The 16,328-nt window shown below is 35.6% G+C and overlaps 1 protein-coding gene across 1 annotated transcript in view; it reads right to left on the bottom strand.

Moving 5' to 3' along the window:
- The window catches only part of EIF5B (eukaryotic translation initiation factor 5B), a 66,382-nt gene that overhangs the window by 26,581 nt on the left and 23,473 nt on the right, over positions 1-16,328 (bottom strand). Inside the window, exons 7-10 of the mRNA XM_075563234.1 lie at positions 12,198-12,290; positions 11,665-11,748; positions 10,300-10,374; positions 4,828-5,111 (exon numbers count right to left, since the gene is read on the bottom strand). Coding sequence (XP_075419349.1) covers positions 4,828-5,111; positions 10,300-10,374; positions 11,665-11,748; positions 12,198-12,290 — 536 coding nt within the window. The remainder of the gene's footprint in view (positions 1-4,827; positions 5,112-10,299; positions 10,375-11,664; positions 11,749-12,197; positions 12,291-16,328) is intronic.

The raw sequence follows: 16,328 nt of genomic DNA, 5'->3' as shown, positions 1-16,328 counted from the left end.
AATGAGGGTGAAAGAGAGGGGACAAGAGGAGCTGATACCAAGGGCTCAAGTAGAAAGAAAATGTTTTTGAAATGATGATGGCAACCTATGTACAAATGTGCTTGATAAAATTGATGTATGGATTGTTATAAGAGCCCCCAATAAAAAGATTTATTAAAAAAAGAAAAAACTCTATGGAGTAAAATGCTGCCCCTTGAGTTTTTAAGAATGTAACTGGTAAGCCACCATCTAATGTTTACTGAACCCACTACTGGCAAATAAAATGTGTCTGGGGTAAAAAATTTTAAATCAAATAAATTATTGGGAAAAGGGGAAACAATTCATTGCTAGCAGATCGGCATTATAAGAAATACCACCAGAAGTTCTTCAGATTCAAAGACAGTGACACTAAGCAAGTGACTACTCAACCCCAATTAAAGATAACTGGCATAGGTCATTACATAGAGAAATATAAGGATAGGAAATTTTTATTTATATTTTTCTACTATGACATAAAAGGCAATTTTATACAACATTAACTCCTCTGAAGATGTAATATTAATACAAAGATAACACAAAAAAAGAAAAAGAACTGGTGCAAAGCCACGATGACACCAGATGTTAACTCAAGTCCATAGTAGTATATGAATAAGATAAATGTTTTTATACATATAGATATTTAAAAACTTAGTGTTTTTCTTTTCTTCTCTTAACTCATTTAAAAGATAATCAAATAAAGCCATTGAATCAATAACATAAATATGTAACAATGGCAGCATAAAGGAAAGTAGTAGCACCAAAGCTGTATGTTTCTATATTTTACCAAATGGAAAAGAAAAATTAAAGTTCTATATGCAGCAGTAATTATTTTTAAAAGTTAAGTGATACATGTTTTGTGTGCTACATATTCATAGTATTAATATTCAGTACTAAATAAAAGTAGGTAAAGATACCAAAAACCAAACTCACTGCAATTGAGTCAACTTGACTCATAGTGACATTGTTGGACAGAGTAGAACTGCTCCTGTGGGTTTATGAGACTTTAATTCTTATCGAGTAGAAAATCTCATCTCTCTGGCAGAGTAGCTAGTAGTTTCAAACCATGAAGAAAATAACTTAAACAAAAATGTTAAAAAAGAAAAAAAAAATCAACAGAAATTAAAGGATACCCTGAATAGCAAAAAGAATGAAAAGAAAACAAAGGATTCAAAAAAGGCATGTGTTAGGTACAAAAAAAATAACAAGAGTTGAGAAATAAATCTAACTACATAATAATTTTAAATGTGAACCTAATTAAAAGGTAAACATCATCTAAATGGATGAAACAGTAAGATTTATTACACAATCTATAAGAAATATGCTTTCAAATGCAAAGGCAAATGGATTGATTTTAAAGAAACTAAAAGAATATTATAAACAACTTTATGCTCACAAATTAAGACACCATAGAGAAAACCATTTTCAAAGATGAAATTTTAAAAAGTTGAATGTATCAATAACAAGAAATGAATTTATGCTCATAAAACAAAGTCCAAACACAAGCAACTTTTTAGTGAATTCGACCAAATATTGAAAATGGGAAATAACCAAATCCTTGAAAATCTCAGAACAAGGCGGCTAGTATTACCCTGATACCAAAGTCAGGCAAACATATCATAAGAAAAGAATGTCCCTCATGAACATACATTGCAAAATCCTCAATAAAATTTTCCAAGCTAATCTAGTAACATATAAGAAGGACGACTTTACCCTATTATTAAGTAGACTTTAGTACAGGAAAGGTTGATTTAACATCTGAAAAAAGGGGGAAAAAAATCTCAATAGACATAAAAATGTATCCAATACTCACTCACCAAAAAACTCAACGAACTAAGAATGCAAGGGAAACATCCACAAACTGTTGAAGGTATTGATGAAAAGCGTAGTTAAGTCTCATAGTTGCTGCTTTCTATTCCTAGGTTAGACTAGAGGTAGAAAGATGTGGCAGTGTGCATATGAACAGAGTATAATCTTGAAAATCCTGTGGACTGGATCTACCCTGTCCTATAGGGTCAATATGAGTTGCAATCGATAAAACAGTAAAGAGAACGTTAGTTAATGGTGAATAGTGAGAATCTGAATGTTTTCCCCCAAAAGACTGGGAACAGAAGTCCACCCTTACCCTATAGATTTGACATTATATTGTTCTAGTCCAGTTTTTATCAAGCAAGGAAAAAGTGAGCGAGAGAAAAATCATATTGAAATGGGAAACGTACTATTATTATAGATGATGATCCTATATATTAAAAAGTTGAGGAACAAAAATTTAGAATAAAAAATAGTAAATGTTGTGGGACATAAAGTAAACATTAAAAACTGCATTTCTATATGATATTAATGTTGCAGAGGGAAGAGTGGGGAGACTTTGTCTTAGGTACTTTTCAACACATCCTCAGAAGATACCAGTCTCTGGAAAAATACACCCTGCTTGGCAAAGTAGATCAGTGAAGAAAAGCACTGGACAGGTCGACACAGTGGCTGCAACAAAGGCTCAAACAATTGTGAGGCTGGTGCAGGACTGGGGAGTCTGATTCTTTCTCTAGTACATAGAATGGTTATGACTCAGAATGACTCACGAACCGTTATCAAAATGAATTTAAGAAAATAATCCCATTCTCAATAGAATATATAAAATTAAGTTATAAATTTGACAAATGAATTGTCAATTTTATACTCTAAGAAATACAAAGATACTGCTGAGAAAAATTACTGAGCTAAATAAGTAGAGAGAATCTGTGCTGTAAGGTATATAGATTCAACCCTCTCTATCAAAATCCTACCATGTTTTTGGCAAAAACTGACAAGCTGACCCTAAAATTCATATGAAAAAGCAACCCAGAATAGCTAAAACAATTTTAAAAAGGAAAAACCAAGTTGACAGCCTACCATTTCTTGAATTCAAAACTCAATATAAAACTCAGTAAACAAGATGAGTGTGGCCACACCATGAGAATGGATTTATAGATCAATGGAATAGAATTCAAAGTCCAAATATGAACCCTAAGAAATCTGATAAAATGGTTAGAAAAGTATGCCAAAGCAATTCAAGAAGCAGAGAATAGATTTTTCCACCAAAATTACTTGGGTAATTGGATATCTCCACTTATTAAAAAAACAAAGCCAATTTAGTCCCTTACTTCACATCTACAAGAAAATTACCTTAAGCTGAATCACAGACACAAATCTGGGGGCTAACACTATAAAGCTTTTAGAAGAAAACATAGTTGAAGAAAGTATACACGACCTTGAGTTAGGTAAAGATTTCTTCAACACAACACCAAAGGTACGTTCTATAAAAGAAACATTTGATAAACTGGACTTTGTTGAAATTAAAAACATTTGTGCTAAAAAGACACGATTAAGAAAATGAAAAGAATTCCTACAATTCAGTAATAAAAAGAAATTATCCAATTAAAATAATGGACAAAAATGTGAATAGATGTTTTACTAATAAAGATAAAAGAATAGGCAATAAGCATATGAAGAGATGCTTACCATCCAGAAAATGTAAATTACAGGCACAATCATCTACTATACTTCATACTCACTGGAATGGTTTATAATGGAAAACACAGGCCATACTAAGTGTTAGCATCTACGAAGAGAACTGGAACCCTCTACAGATGGCAACACAATTATGGAGCCACTGTGGAAAATAATTTAACAGCTTCTTAAAAAGTGAAACATACTTTTACCACACAATTCAGCAATGTCATTCCTAATATTATATCCAAAAAACATGTAAGCCAAAGATTATAAATATAACTATAAAAAAGTAGAACAACTCAAATGATCTCTTAACTGGTAAATGGATAAACAAATGTGGTCTAATATATGAGAATATTTGGCAATAAAAAGGATCAAAGATATAACAGAGGTCACCACAGAGATGAACCTCAAGACTCTCCTTTGGCCCAGTGGATCCACACGACATCTCCAAGTCTACTCGCACATCTCTCAACTTACAAACAGCAACTACAACTACTACGTAAGAGCACTGAATTGTACACTTTAAAAAAGAAAATGTTATGGCACACACAATAGTGCCAAACTTGAAAGACCCAAATTTGTAACAACTGACCTCCATGGTGCTTTTGAAACTCAGAAACTATTTCTGGCTAGCCTTTCCAGAAGAAGAAAGCAAGCAGGTATACAGACAAGTAAAATAAATAGACCTAGATAACACATGAAGAATAAAGAATGATAAAAATTTTTTCAGTTTTAAAATTGTTAAGCATTTTCAACTAAACCACAATAGATACAAAAATTACTGAGGCTAAGCAGCCAAATGTAAAAGTCTGATTAGACTAAAAATGTCAATTTAGTCTATACAGACAGAATTTAAGTCTACTGAGCCTACTGAATTAAGAAACATATACAGAGCTATAAGCATGTAGTCTTTACTAAATAGATGGCTCTTCAATTCCATCAGATTTTAAACATTAATCAGATGCCACCACTGATTAACCTAAATATGGAAGACAAACACACAGCTAATATTATCAAATAGAGGGGAGGGGTGCTCAGCATACCTACACACCAATCATCACTCAAAGGACACATGAAAATTTGAAGAAAATTGGGGTGGTGGTGGCGGAATGAAGCAGTCAACGTTCTAACTAAGGTAAGGGAATAAGAACCTTCGGTTAAACTAATATAAAAGATCTACTTGTATGTCATCGTTACAAAACAATATATGAAATTTGCTCTTAAAACATACTTTCGAAATACTGCTCAATAAAACCTTTTAGTTGTATAGTATAATTCTAATCATCACAAATAATGAGGAAGAGAGAGAAAAATAAATACCTCAATCCTCCGTTTTGCTTTGTCATAAGCCCTTTCTTCTTTAGTTCGATCATCATCAGAGTCATATTCAGAGTCTGAGCTCATGTCTTTACTTGGCTTTTTATCTAATGTTTTTCCTGCATCTTTCTCATCTGACATCTTTTCATCTTCATCATCCCCTTCACTGCATTCACTTTCTCCTTCCTCTTCTTCATCCTCATCACTCTCTTCTTCGTCTTCCTCCTCCTCTTCTTCCTCCTCCTCTTCAGGGTTTTCTTTTACTTCTATAAGTACCGTATTTCCTTCTTTAAGGAAAACAGATTATGAAAGTTAAAATGCTATATATTTAAATTAAGACACAGTCTTTAAAACATAGCTAAGTAATACTTCAAGCATACTAATTAAGGCAGCAACACTACACTGGTATTAATTCCCAATCAATGCCCCATAGCATCATAACTGCAAGGTGTTTGCCTATAGTTATTCTAAGGACTGTCACTTCACAGCGAAAAACAAGGTATTAGTCCTAACTGGCATTAATTAAAAAAGAAAAACATTACTGAGCCAGGATCTACACTCCAAGAATCCTAGGGAGTTAAGTCTAATTTTTAACATTACTCTCCTTGGGGTCATTTGCTGATTCTGAACAGTCTGAGCAATGCTTTCAATAGACTCTTGGTGATAGGGGTCCTGCATTGGGGGTCCAGGCCTGACAAGGATTAGTGGAATAGAGACATGGGATGAATGGGTTTCATGTAAGAATGAACATGAGATAGAGAGAACCTCCTCATAATCAGCAGACCATCATAAGATCTCAATCCTAAATACGGAACACAGATAACCTTCCTGGAAAGAGATAGCATCATTCTTGGCTTCAAATAGTTTCTATAGTTCTACATGTGCAATGCTGGGCATATTTATAAATTAAGAATATATATTTCGATAAAGTAACCCAAGACACAATTCACATGAGAAAACTCAGCATACAGAAATTCAGAGAGGCTCCATACATTGAAATTACAAATCAGTTTTTAAAATGACCATAGTAATACAAATATTTTTCAAATTAATATACCAACCACTAAGGCTCCAACCAAACTCACTGCCATTGAGTTCCAGATGACTCAAAGTGACCCTACAAGACAGAGTAGAACTTCCCCGATAGGTTTCCAAGACTAATTCTTTACAGGAGTAGAAAGCCCTGTCTTTCTCTCTCAAGGGGTTGATGGTTCAGAACTGCTAGCCTTCAGGTTTGCAGCGTAATTCGCAAACACTATGCTCCTTAATGGGCTCCTCCCATTAAAGCTAATGATGAAGAAATTGAAGAATTCTACCAAAGTCTTCAGTCTGAAATTGAACATACATGCAATCAAAATGCACTGATAATCATTTACATTTCAAATACTAAAGTTGGAAACAAAGAGGAAGAAACAGCAGTTAGAAATTATGGCCTTGGGGAGAGGTATGAAGCTGGAGACCACATAATAGGATTTTGCAAGATCAACAACTCCACTGAAAATGTGTAGCAAAATATCTTAATATGGCTCTTCTACACAAATTACTCTTCCACTAAATGACAGGGTAGGAGTATATAAATAGTACATGTGCTAATAGTAATAGAGGGGATTACTCACTTTTCTTTACTACCCCCCTCCCCCACCCCACCTGGATATTAAGGATAATTATCTTTCAAGCAGCAACAGAGAGAAATCCCAGGAGCACTGGAAGAGCATGTACCAGATCTGTCTGACACGGTGGAAGTTGAGATCAGAAGCACAGAGACTATGGAACAGAAGACAGTACTGTGAGTAGATGGACCAGCTGGCATCCTGGCCCATGGAGACAAAGGCCAAGGTATCACATGGCTGAAAAACTGAGGACCAGATAGAGACTTGGCAGTTGGCTGAGGAGAGGTTTTGGCTGTGTACCAATGACTGTATCCCTCCTATTTGTGGATCCTGACTTCTGGTAACCTACTAATTTATGTATTAAAAAACAAAAACAAAACAAACCCCTTTGGTTTCCAAGGATTAATCATTATGGTAGTAGAAAGTTCATCTTTTTCTCATGGAGCAGCTGGTGATTGTTACATGGCTGTTAGCAGCCAAACACTTAACCCACACTACACCACCAGGGGTCCTTACTTCCCTAATAAAACTCCCTTCAATGAGAAGCAAATAAACAAGTAGAAGGGTCATGCTCACAAAAATACGCAGAAACAGGTGTTGAAGCTTCTCATGGAATTTAGTTCAGTTTGGAGGTTTAAGGTCATAGTTTCACAGGACCTCCCATTAGCTCGCCTAACAAGCCATTTAGTGTCTTCTAGTTCCTAGTTCTTTGTGTAAGCGGCACCTGGGGTCCTAAAGGTGTTCAAGTGGCCATCCAAGGCATAACAACCAGTTTCTATTCACCTGAGGCAACAAAGGAAGGAAAGTCAAGAATAGGAGGTGGAATTGTGGTTAACTGCCTCCATAAACAATTGTTTCCTTTCCAATGAGACCAGAAGAATTAGCTACCATTATGGAATTTTTTATCAAAAGGGGGAAATAATAAAATTTCAAATGGTCATGAAATCCAGAATTTTTGGAGCCAAAGCTGGTTAATCACTGCCCTAAAATAATCTAAGGTCCTTGCATTATCTGGAAAGAGAATAATATTAAATACTAACAGTCCAAAATTGCATATTAAAATCTTTAGAGCAATCACTAAACAAAAGTCCAAAAGTACACAAGTTAATAAAAGGGGGTTAAAAAACACAAATTTTTTAAAAAGCGCAGGCATAAAAAATCGTTATCATTGTGAATGAGGGGGAGTGCGAGTACAGACCCAAAGCCCATCTGTAGGCAACTAGACATCCCCTCACAGAAAGAAAGCGGGGAGGAAATGAGCCAGTCAGGGTGCAGTGTAGCACTGATGAAACACACAACTGTCCTCTAGTTCTTTAATGCTTAATTCCCCCCACTATCATGATCCCAATTCTATCTTACAAATCCGGCTAGACCACAGAATATATACACTGGTACAGAAAAGAACTGGAAACACAGGGAATCCAGGGTAGATGAATACCTCAGGACCAATAATGAGTAGAGATACCAGGAGGGGAAGGGAAGGTGGGGTAGAAAGGGGGAGCCAATCACAATGATCTACATATAACCCCCTGGGGGTCGGACAACAGAAAAGCTGGTGAAGGGAGACATTGGACAGTGTAAGACATGATTAAATAATAATTTATAAATTATCAAGAGTTCCTTTGGGAGGAAGGGGGGAAAATGAGAAGCTGATGTCAAGGGTTCAAGTAGAAAGAAAATGTTTCGAGAATGAAGATGGCAACAAACGCACAAAGGTGCTTGACACAATGGATGGATTGTGATAAAAGTTGTACAAGACTCCAATAAAATGATTTTTAAAAGAAAACTAAATAAAACTGTGCAGAAAAAAGGCACTACTATAATGATAAAAAAAACTTGATCTAAAAGAACAAAAAAGCTTGACCTAAATATAGAAAACAATGTATTCAATTACTGAGTTTGTTAATTACATGTGAAATATTTACAATTGATCATCTGTTGGGTTGTAAAATTTCAACATAGGAAGGGGTACCCAAAAAATACCAGAATTTTTTTTCAAAGCTATGTATTTAAGTTTTTTGGCAAAACAACCTTATCATCTTCAAAGTACTCTCCATAAACCTTAATACATGTCAAATCTGTGATTCCATTATTTAGAAACATTGTTCAAGCCCATAACTTTTTTTTTCTTCTTCACCTCTTCTACGTAGTTGTCAAATTGCTGTCTTTTCATGTCCCTCTTCAATCATGGAAACAAAAAGAAATCACACGGGAAGCAAGATCAGGTGAGTCAGGTGCATGGGAAAAGAGAGGTATGCTGCTTTTTGCAAAGTACGGGCGCGCACAGAAAGGGCTGCATGAGCAGGTGCACTGTCTTGGTGGGCTTGTCACACAGTTCAGAACCTCCAAATAGAAAGCGGACAGTCTGACATGGTGGAATGAACTCCAAAGACACTATACCCCTCACATCAAAATAACAAATAAGCACTGTCTTGATCTTTCATTTCACTTGATGAACTTTTGGGGGGCAAGGTGGCAATGGTATCCTCTTTGGCTTGATTGACGTTTGTTTTTGGGGTTGTAAGAATGTTCTGTCACCAGCAATGATGTAAGGGAAAAGTCTGGGCCGCTTTGCAGCTGTTCTTTCAAAGCAGGGCATGTTTCCACTTGATGCTTTTTCCTGGTCAGTCAGAACCTGAGGCACAAATTTTGCAGCAACCCATCTCATTTTTAAATCTTCCATTAAAATTTGCGAAACTGGGTTCCAAGATAATCCAGATAACTTCCCCATCTCTTCAATGGTCCATCATTGGTCTTTGACCACAATACAGGATATCTGCCTACATTTTCAAATGTCTGGGAAGTTGATGGACATCCAGAACAAGGTTTGCCATCAATCCCCATTTCACCTTTTTGAAATGAGAAAATCACTCATACACTTCAGTTTTTCCCATAGCACCTGTAAGCTGTGTTCAACATCACAACAACTTCTGTGGCATTTTTCCTGAGTAGGAAACAAAATTTCACATCTGCACACTGTTCTCTTAAATCAGTCATCACAAAAAATGAAGTTTGAGCAAACTGCTATTATAAAAAAATTCACTGTGACCAGAGAAGCTTTCCAGGCCAGGCCACCAGGTGCACTAACTCACAGCAAGTTGCTCAATGCTCCCCTAGTGGGGGAAATGCAACTAAGAAAGCTCTACCTAGCAGAGCTTATTCTGGTTTGGGGAGGGTACTACCCTCTTGTATTTCAAAGGACAGAATCATGCTCTCTGACGATGATGAAGCAGTAAAAAAATAATTAGAAAATCTTCACTTTGGGAAGTTTAGAAATGCCTGTCTATGTAACTAAAAGTTTAGGCTAAAGTTAAGATATCAAAATAGAAATCAGAAAATAGAAGCATACCAAAACTTGTGGAATTTGACTAGAACCATGCTTACAGAAAAACATACGGCACTAAAGATGTACAGTAAGAAAACACTGACCATCCTTCTAAAAAATTGGGGGAATAACCCAAAACCCACCTGAGCCCCACACCCCCACAATTAAACTCAAAAAAGTAGATTTAAGGCATAAAAGATAGAAAGTCACAAAAATATTTTTTATTCATAGTGATAAAGAACTATGTATAACATTTGTATAATATTTCAAGTTAAAAAAGATTTTCTCGGCTAGCTTTAATAACCTATCTCATTGATCGCTCTGAGGAAATGCTCTATAGTAACTCCACATAACGACAGAAAGAAGCTCAAGATCTATTAGTTCTCCAATGAGAATCCATGTAAGGATTTAAGAACCATGGTAAGGGAGAGAACAAAACTGGTTCATATCTCTAGGAACCTTCAGAGGGCTTTCAAAATAAACAGATGTACTAAAAATTTAAATAAACATCCACCTATATGCACTTGAATTGCTAGTCACCTTTTTCTCTCTCCTCGTCACTAGCCATAGCTTCCCAATCATCCAATCCAGTGTCCTCATTTACTTCTTCCTCTTCTGTAAATAAAAGTTTTCGTTAAAAGAACATAATTTACCTAGAAATGAGATTGCTTTTAGACAAGTAAAATAATTGTGCTCAAATGTAAAATTTTATTAAAGGAATGTTTTAATGATAATTTCATTATCTTTGGAATTATGTTTGCAATATAGATAGCATGTCACAATTTACTAATACTAAATGCTTAGTAAACATTTCCTACCAACTATTTTGAGTATAATCGACATAACCCATCATTCACATTTAAAGTAAATAAAATAGACACATATTGAAATGTTCCTATAAAAAGAAGGTTCCTATAGATGTCAAAATGTATGACTTTTATTTAAGGCAAATAAAATGTCAACTATACTTTAAATCTTTCAACTCATGATGAAATAAGAATTACTTATTTTACTTTATCATCTACAAATATATTTAAATATTTGCACTCCAAAGTCGTAGATACAAAACTACCATCATTACTCCATTTGAAAGTAACAATGTTGTTCTTAAAATCTAAAAATAGCTATAAAGTTAAAATTTTGAATATATATTAAATATTCTATACAGTTCCTTAACAAAAATGACTCATCTTAATATTTTCCAAAAGAGCAAAAACTATTTTCAAATGAAAAAAGGGAAAAAGGGTGGGGCATGGGATATCTGCTCCTTGTAATAACTTTTATTTACCAACTAGTTTGGATACATCAGGTTAGGGAGGAAATAAGACTCAGAAACCTCTACCTAAAACATCCTTCGAAACTAGCAATTACGCCTGGTGGTATGAACATGACTTACACACACACACACACACACACACACACACGACTTACACGCAGACACAATATATATACATATATTGAATGTGACTTCACAATCTTCTTTTTTCTTTTAAGAATTTTAAGGATCAATTTTTATGATTCTTAAAACGTTCTAATTAAGGACGCTTTCAATTTGCTTCTAAGGCACTAAATAAAGTAGTTCAGGTCTTATCAGAACCACCTAAAGTTTGACACAGAAACAAAAACATCAGAGAAAACCAAAACCCTCTACATAACATTCTGTTAAGCCCACTAAAAATTATCATTTGATTCAAGTCTCTCTTCCGTACCTTTGGTTTTCTGTGATGTTTCTGTTTCTGTGTCAAACTTTAGGTGTCTCCGATAAGACTACAAGAAATGAAAAGGTTTAAAGAAAAGAGCAGGCTGCCTCTGCCAGAGTCCTGGCTCCTCGTACTGTTTAATGATGACTATGACAAGTCAGTCATTTAAGAGAAAACCATTTGTCAGGTGACTATCAATACTGGCCTGGTTCAGCAGCAGGTGGAATCTCTTTGTCTTGTACTTCTTGTTCCACTTCTAAAGCAGAACTTAATTCTATCTGTTCAGACACTGGGGGATAAAAAGGACAGAAACCAAGTTAACGATATGCTTTCAATAATTTCTATGATACTTCATTAAGTGTCAAATACAAACTAGTAGAAGTACAAATTTTATTTTTCCAACAAGTTTAAAAAGTGTATCAGTCACGTTTTATAGGATCTAGTCCTTCTAAGTAATAAAATGTAAAGCTACAAAAGGTTAAAAATAAGAGTTAACTTTTTTGCTTTTCAGAATAATTATTATTCAGTGTAGGAACACGATATTCCAAAGTACTTTTCTATAAGTCTACCATCTGACTCAGTTGAATGACAACAGTAATAGGAACATAACCTATAATAACCATATTTCAATACACATTTCAACCTTGACGATTTGTTTTTAAGACATTAAGTTTGGAAAGTCATGGAGCAACAGGCAACAGGATAGTTTCTTAGTCAGAGCCTATGTTATATACAAACCTTCCTTATTTTCTAGTTGAGTTTTTTTCTTTTTTTTATCTTCATAAATTGGCCTTTTCTTTGGCAAAGAGTCTTTTGATGGCACTTCAACACCTGAGGGATCAAAAAAAGGAAAAGTTCAGGTTTACACTATTGAATATCATCTCAAAAGCATTTATCTAAAAAGAGATGAGTTTGTTCAGAGATACATGCTAAAATACAGACTACTCATGTAAAAAATGATGCATTTTACAAACTGTTTTCACATACCATAAAGTTCCCTGAGTAAATAAGTGCACCAGCACCACGATGAAGATGCAGAACAGTCCTTCAGAGTCCTCCCCAGCCCTTCTTACACTCCTGACCCTGGATGTACTGATCTGCATCCCGAAATGGCACAAAGATGTAATCTTCTAGTCTTACTCCTATTACTGTAATTGAGATGAAGTTATGATTGTTGCACCAGTCAATACTTTCTCTTCATTGATCAGTAGCCTTTATTGTGTGGATATACTGTGGTTTGTTTTTCCCTTTCAAGAGCTACGGACATTTGAAACGTTTCCAGTTTGGGGCAATTATGAATAAAGCTACTATGAAATTTTATGTGCAGATTCTTCTCCAAAGCAATAATCTTAAGACTAGGACTGATGGGTAAATATGTGTTTAACTACGAAATAAATTTTCCAGTGCCTTTACCATTTTACTTTCCCACCAGCAATGCATGGAAATTTCAACTGCCCTGCATCCTTGCTTGCACTTAGTAAGACTGAATTTTCTTCATTTACATATTCTAATACTGTGATTTTCGTTTTAATCTCTAGTGACTAATGAGGTTAAGATTTCTTGGCTATATTTTCTTTCATGTCTATTCAGGGTTTTTTTTGGCCAATTTTTAAGTTCATATGTTGGTTTTTTTACTGGCAATATTAACTTCTCCCTCACAGAGGATGATTAATTAAAAACCTCCACTATCCGAGTCCTCTTGGGTTTGAGAATGTGCTATGTTTCCCTTGATTACTGGTTGGATTCTTCTGGTTCTTTGTGTACTGATATCCTGTATTATGTTTGGAGACAGTATTACTAAATTTTCTTGGTAAGGATGAGATTATTGTCTTAGCAGGTAGTCAAGGGAGTTGGGTTCCGTCTAAATTCTGCCTTGCCTTTTGTGTGCAGTGGCTGAGTTTTCAAAGCCTTTGCTATGTTTAGGTATGCCTGGCACATGAGCCACTCAAAAGTAAGTTGGGAAGTAGTACACCGGTTTAGATCATTCTTCAGTTTCGATGCGTCAGCTATGCTTCCTTGGGTCTGCTCCAAGTAACCACAGCTCAATGGTGAGTCTGGGAGTTAAGGCAATTCGTAAACACACTTAGAGGATCCTCTTTCTCAATGTTTCTTCTCTTCAGTTTTCCTATATTCTCTGGCTCCCAATAGTCCCTTTTTCTGGTTTCTCTAGCCATAGAAATGAGGTCCTCTCAGAATTTTCCTCCTCCAAGGTGGTTGTATTATCTCCAAAAGACTGCATTTTGGCCAAAATGAAAAGAAACAAAAAAGTAAGTTCTCCCAAACCCTTTGGCCAGTAGAGAACCTTTTAGGCACCTCTGATCAATGATCCTGACAAGGGGCAAGGTGAGGAAAAAAAGGAAGTGGAAAATCCTTTCACACCCTTTGCCATGGAGCAGGCCCTTTTCCTGGTCATCTAGGGCGCTTTCTTACGAAGATTTTGTTGTCAGCACTCACTGCACTTCCAGAATCTGGCCCACTCCAAAGGCAAACAGAGGAAGGAGATGGAAAACCACAGCTCACTCATTATGGGTTGTTACTCAAATGCTGACTCTTCTTCCCAGACAACTTGATACTGTTTACTTGCCATAGACCTGAGGTAGCTGAGTGTTATATTCAGTCTAGAGGATATAATCAAAGGAAAGAGAATAACTATAATCAGCTCATTCCATCTTGCCCAGCACCATAAAGCAGAAATGGAGTACAAATTCTAGCACAATGTATGTCTGAAAAAAGTGAAGTAGTGAAAACTTCAAGTTTTACATTCAAGTCAGTCAAAGTATGGTTTACTAAATGGATTTTTGTTTTGTTACAAACATTGGGAAACATTGTTAAGAATAAGGGACTCTGGATACATATCATTTGAGTGGCCATCTGCTCAAAGTCTTTCCTAAAGACTGATGCTAAGTGCATAGAGTTAAATGGAACTTTTCATCTGATTACCACAACTATAAATCCAACTACTAAGTAAGACTGCATTTGTAAGATTAACAAATTACTTCCTGCTTGATTACATTCAAATTTCTTTATGAGTACCTCTAACTTTCCCTTAAGTATCAGTTAAATTTGGTATGTGGGTATGCTAAACTATACTCAAATTTATTTTCTAATTTCATGTTTCTCTACACTAACTACCAACTGTCAGTCATAGAATGTATAATTAAGAGGTGGCCACACAGACCAACTTAAATCTCAGCAGTAGGAGGTTGGGCAAACTGCTGGGCAAACTGCTTGGCAAACTGCTTAAGCTGAGTTTCCAGTTCCTCATTTATATAACAGAAATTAAAATATTTTAAAGATTTTTATTAGGAAAAAAAGGAGAATGTCAAAGGTTTACTGTAGCATAAGTTGTGTAATAAGTACATAATAAGCAGTTGTTACAGTAATTATGGTATAAGTATCAACATAACTATAAAGATGAGAAATTTAGAGGTCCTAATATATCTTTTGCTATGGAGTAAAGAAACTATTAAATCATCTCACATGTCAAACACACAATTGTATGCTTAGATTGTGGTTTCTTAATACCTTTCCAAAAAAATGAACCAGGATCTCTTGGGGAAGTGGCTGATTCCAGGTCTAGGGCTTGCCACAAAGATAAACTTAGCTAGGGTCAAAAAAGGCAAGGAAGAGTTTAAGGACACTGTAGCCAGGTCAGCAGCCCTGGTGGCCCAGTGTTTAAAGCGTTCAGCTGCTAACAAAAAAATCAGCAGTTCAAACCTAACAGTCACTCTGTGGGAGAAAGACATAAATCTCCTTCTACAAAGATTTTGACTTCCAGTCTCAACCTGATTGCTTGGAAACCCTATGGGGTACTTCTTCTATTCTGCCTGATAGGGTTCCCATGAGTCACAATCAACTCAATGCCACTGGGTGTGGTTTTTGTTTTGTTTTGGTGGCCATGTCAAAAGGTCACACAAACCATGGCTCCCCTAAGATCAAAGATAAGACAATTTTAGTATTAAAACCATTCATGGCTTCAGTAGATTAATAGCCATCTAATATATTAAAAAAATTATCTAGGAAGAAGTACAGTCAAAATACTCCTGAGAAGTGAGGATGACAAGACTTCATCCCATGTACTTTGCACATGTTTTCAGGAAGATCCTGGGCCCTGGAAAAGGACATCAAGGAGAGAGTGAGTGAAAAAGAGGAAGACCCTCAATGAGATGAAATGGTACAGTGACTGCACCAACGAGCTCAAACACAACTATGAGGATGATAAAGAATTAACAGTATTTTGTTCCGTTGCACATAGGATTGCTACAAATCAGAACCAACTTCAGTCACTAACAATACCAACTGTATAAAAGTCCACAAAACACAAAATTTAGCTCACTGATCACCTTTTGAAATAGCCATTGTAACAGAAAGTCTAAGGACCACAGTACTGGCTGCTATTTCCTCTTCATAGCCTACGCTAGGTTGGAAAAGTCACTGAAACCTACCCACCATGGTGACCGTGCTGGTATTGGAAATACTCGTGGCACACCTTCCAGCATCACAGCAACATACAACCACAGTACAAGAAACTGACAGACAAGTGTTAGTAGAAGTTGCTATGGCCTTATGATTTTGAGATTCACAAATATAGGGGGAAAGGCAGCTTTTACCTTACCTTTCCTGTATAAACTGTGTTTCAAGGGCAATTTTTCTTTAAAGAAAGAGTTTAGCTAGCAAACGGAGAAGGAATAAAAGAATTAGAGCATCATTCTGTATTTCCCATGGAACACTAGATATAGGTAGTGATCGCCAATAGATTTTAAAACTCCTGGATTAAAAAGTCAATGGGAAATTTTTATAATTGACAAGGCTGCCAATAATTTAAGTTTGCTAATATTTACATGTTACATTTCCATGTTAAGTGAAAGT

Source organism: Tenrec ecaudatus, chromosome 11, assembly GCF_050624435.1.
Source record: "Tenrec ecaudatus isolate mTenEca1 chromosome 11, mTenEca1.hap1, whole genome shotgun sequence".
NCBI lineage: Eukaryota > Metazoa > Chordata > Mammalia > Afrosoricida > Tenrecidae > Tenrec > Tenrec ecaudatus.
Note: the sequence above shows the minus strand (reverse complement) of the source record. Positions and strands in the feature narration are given on the sequence as shown.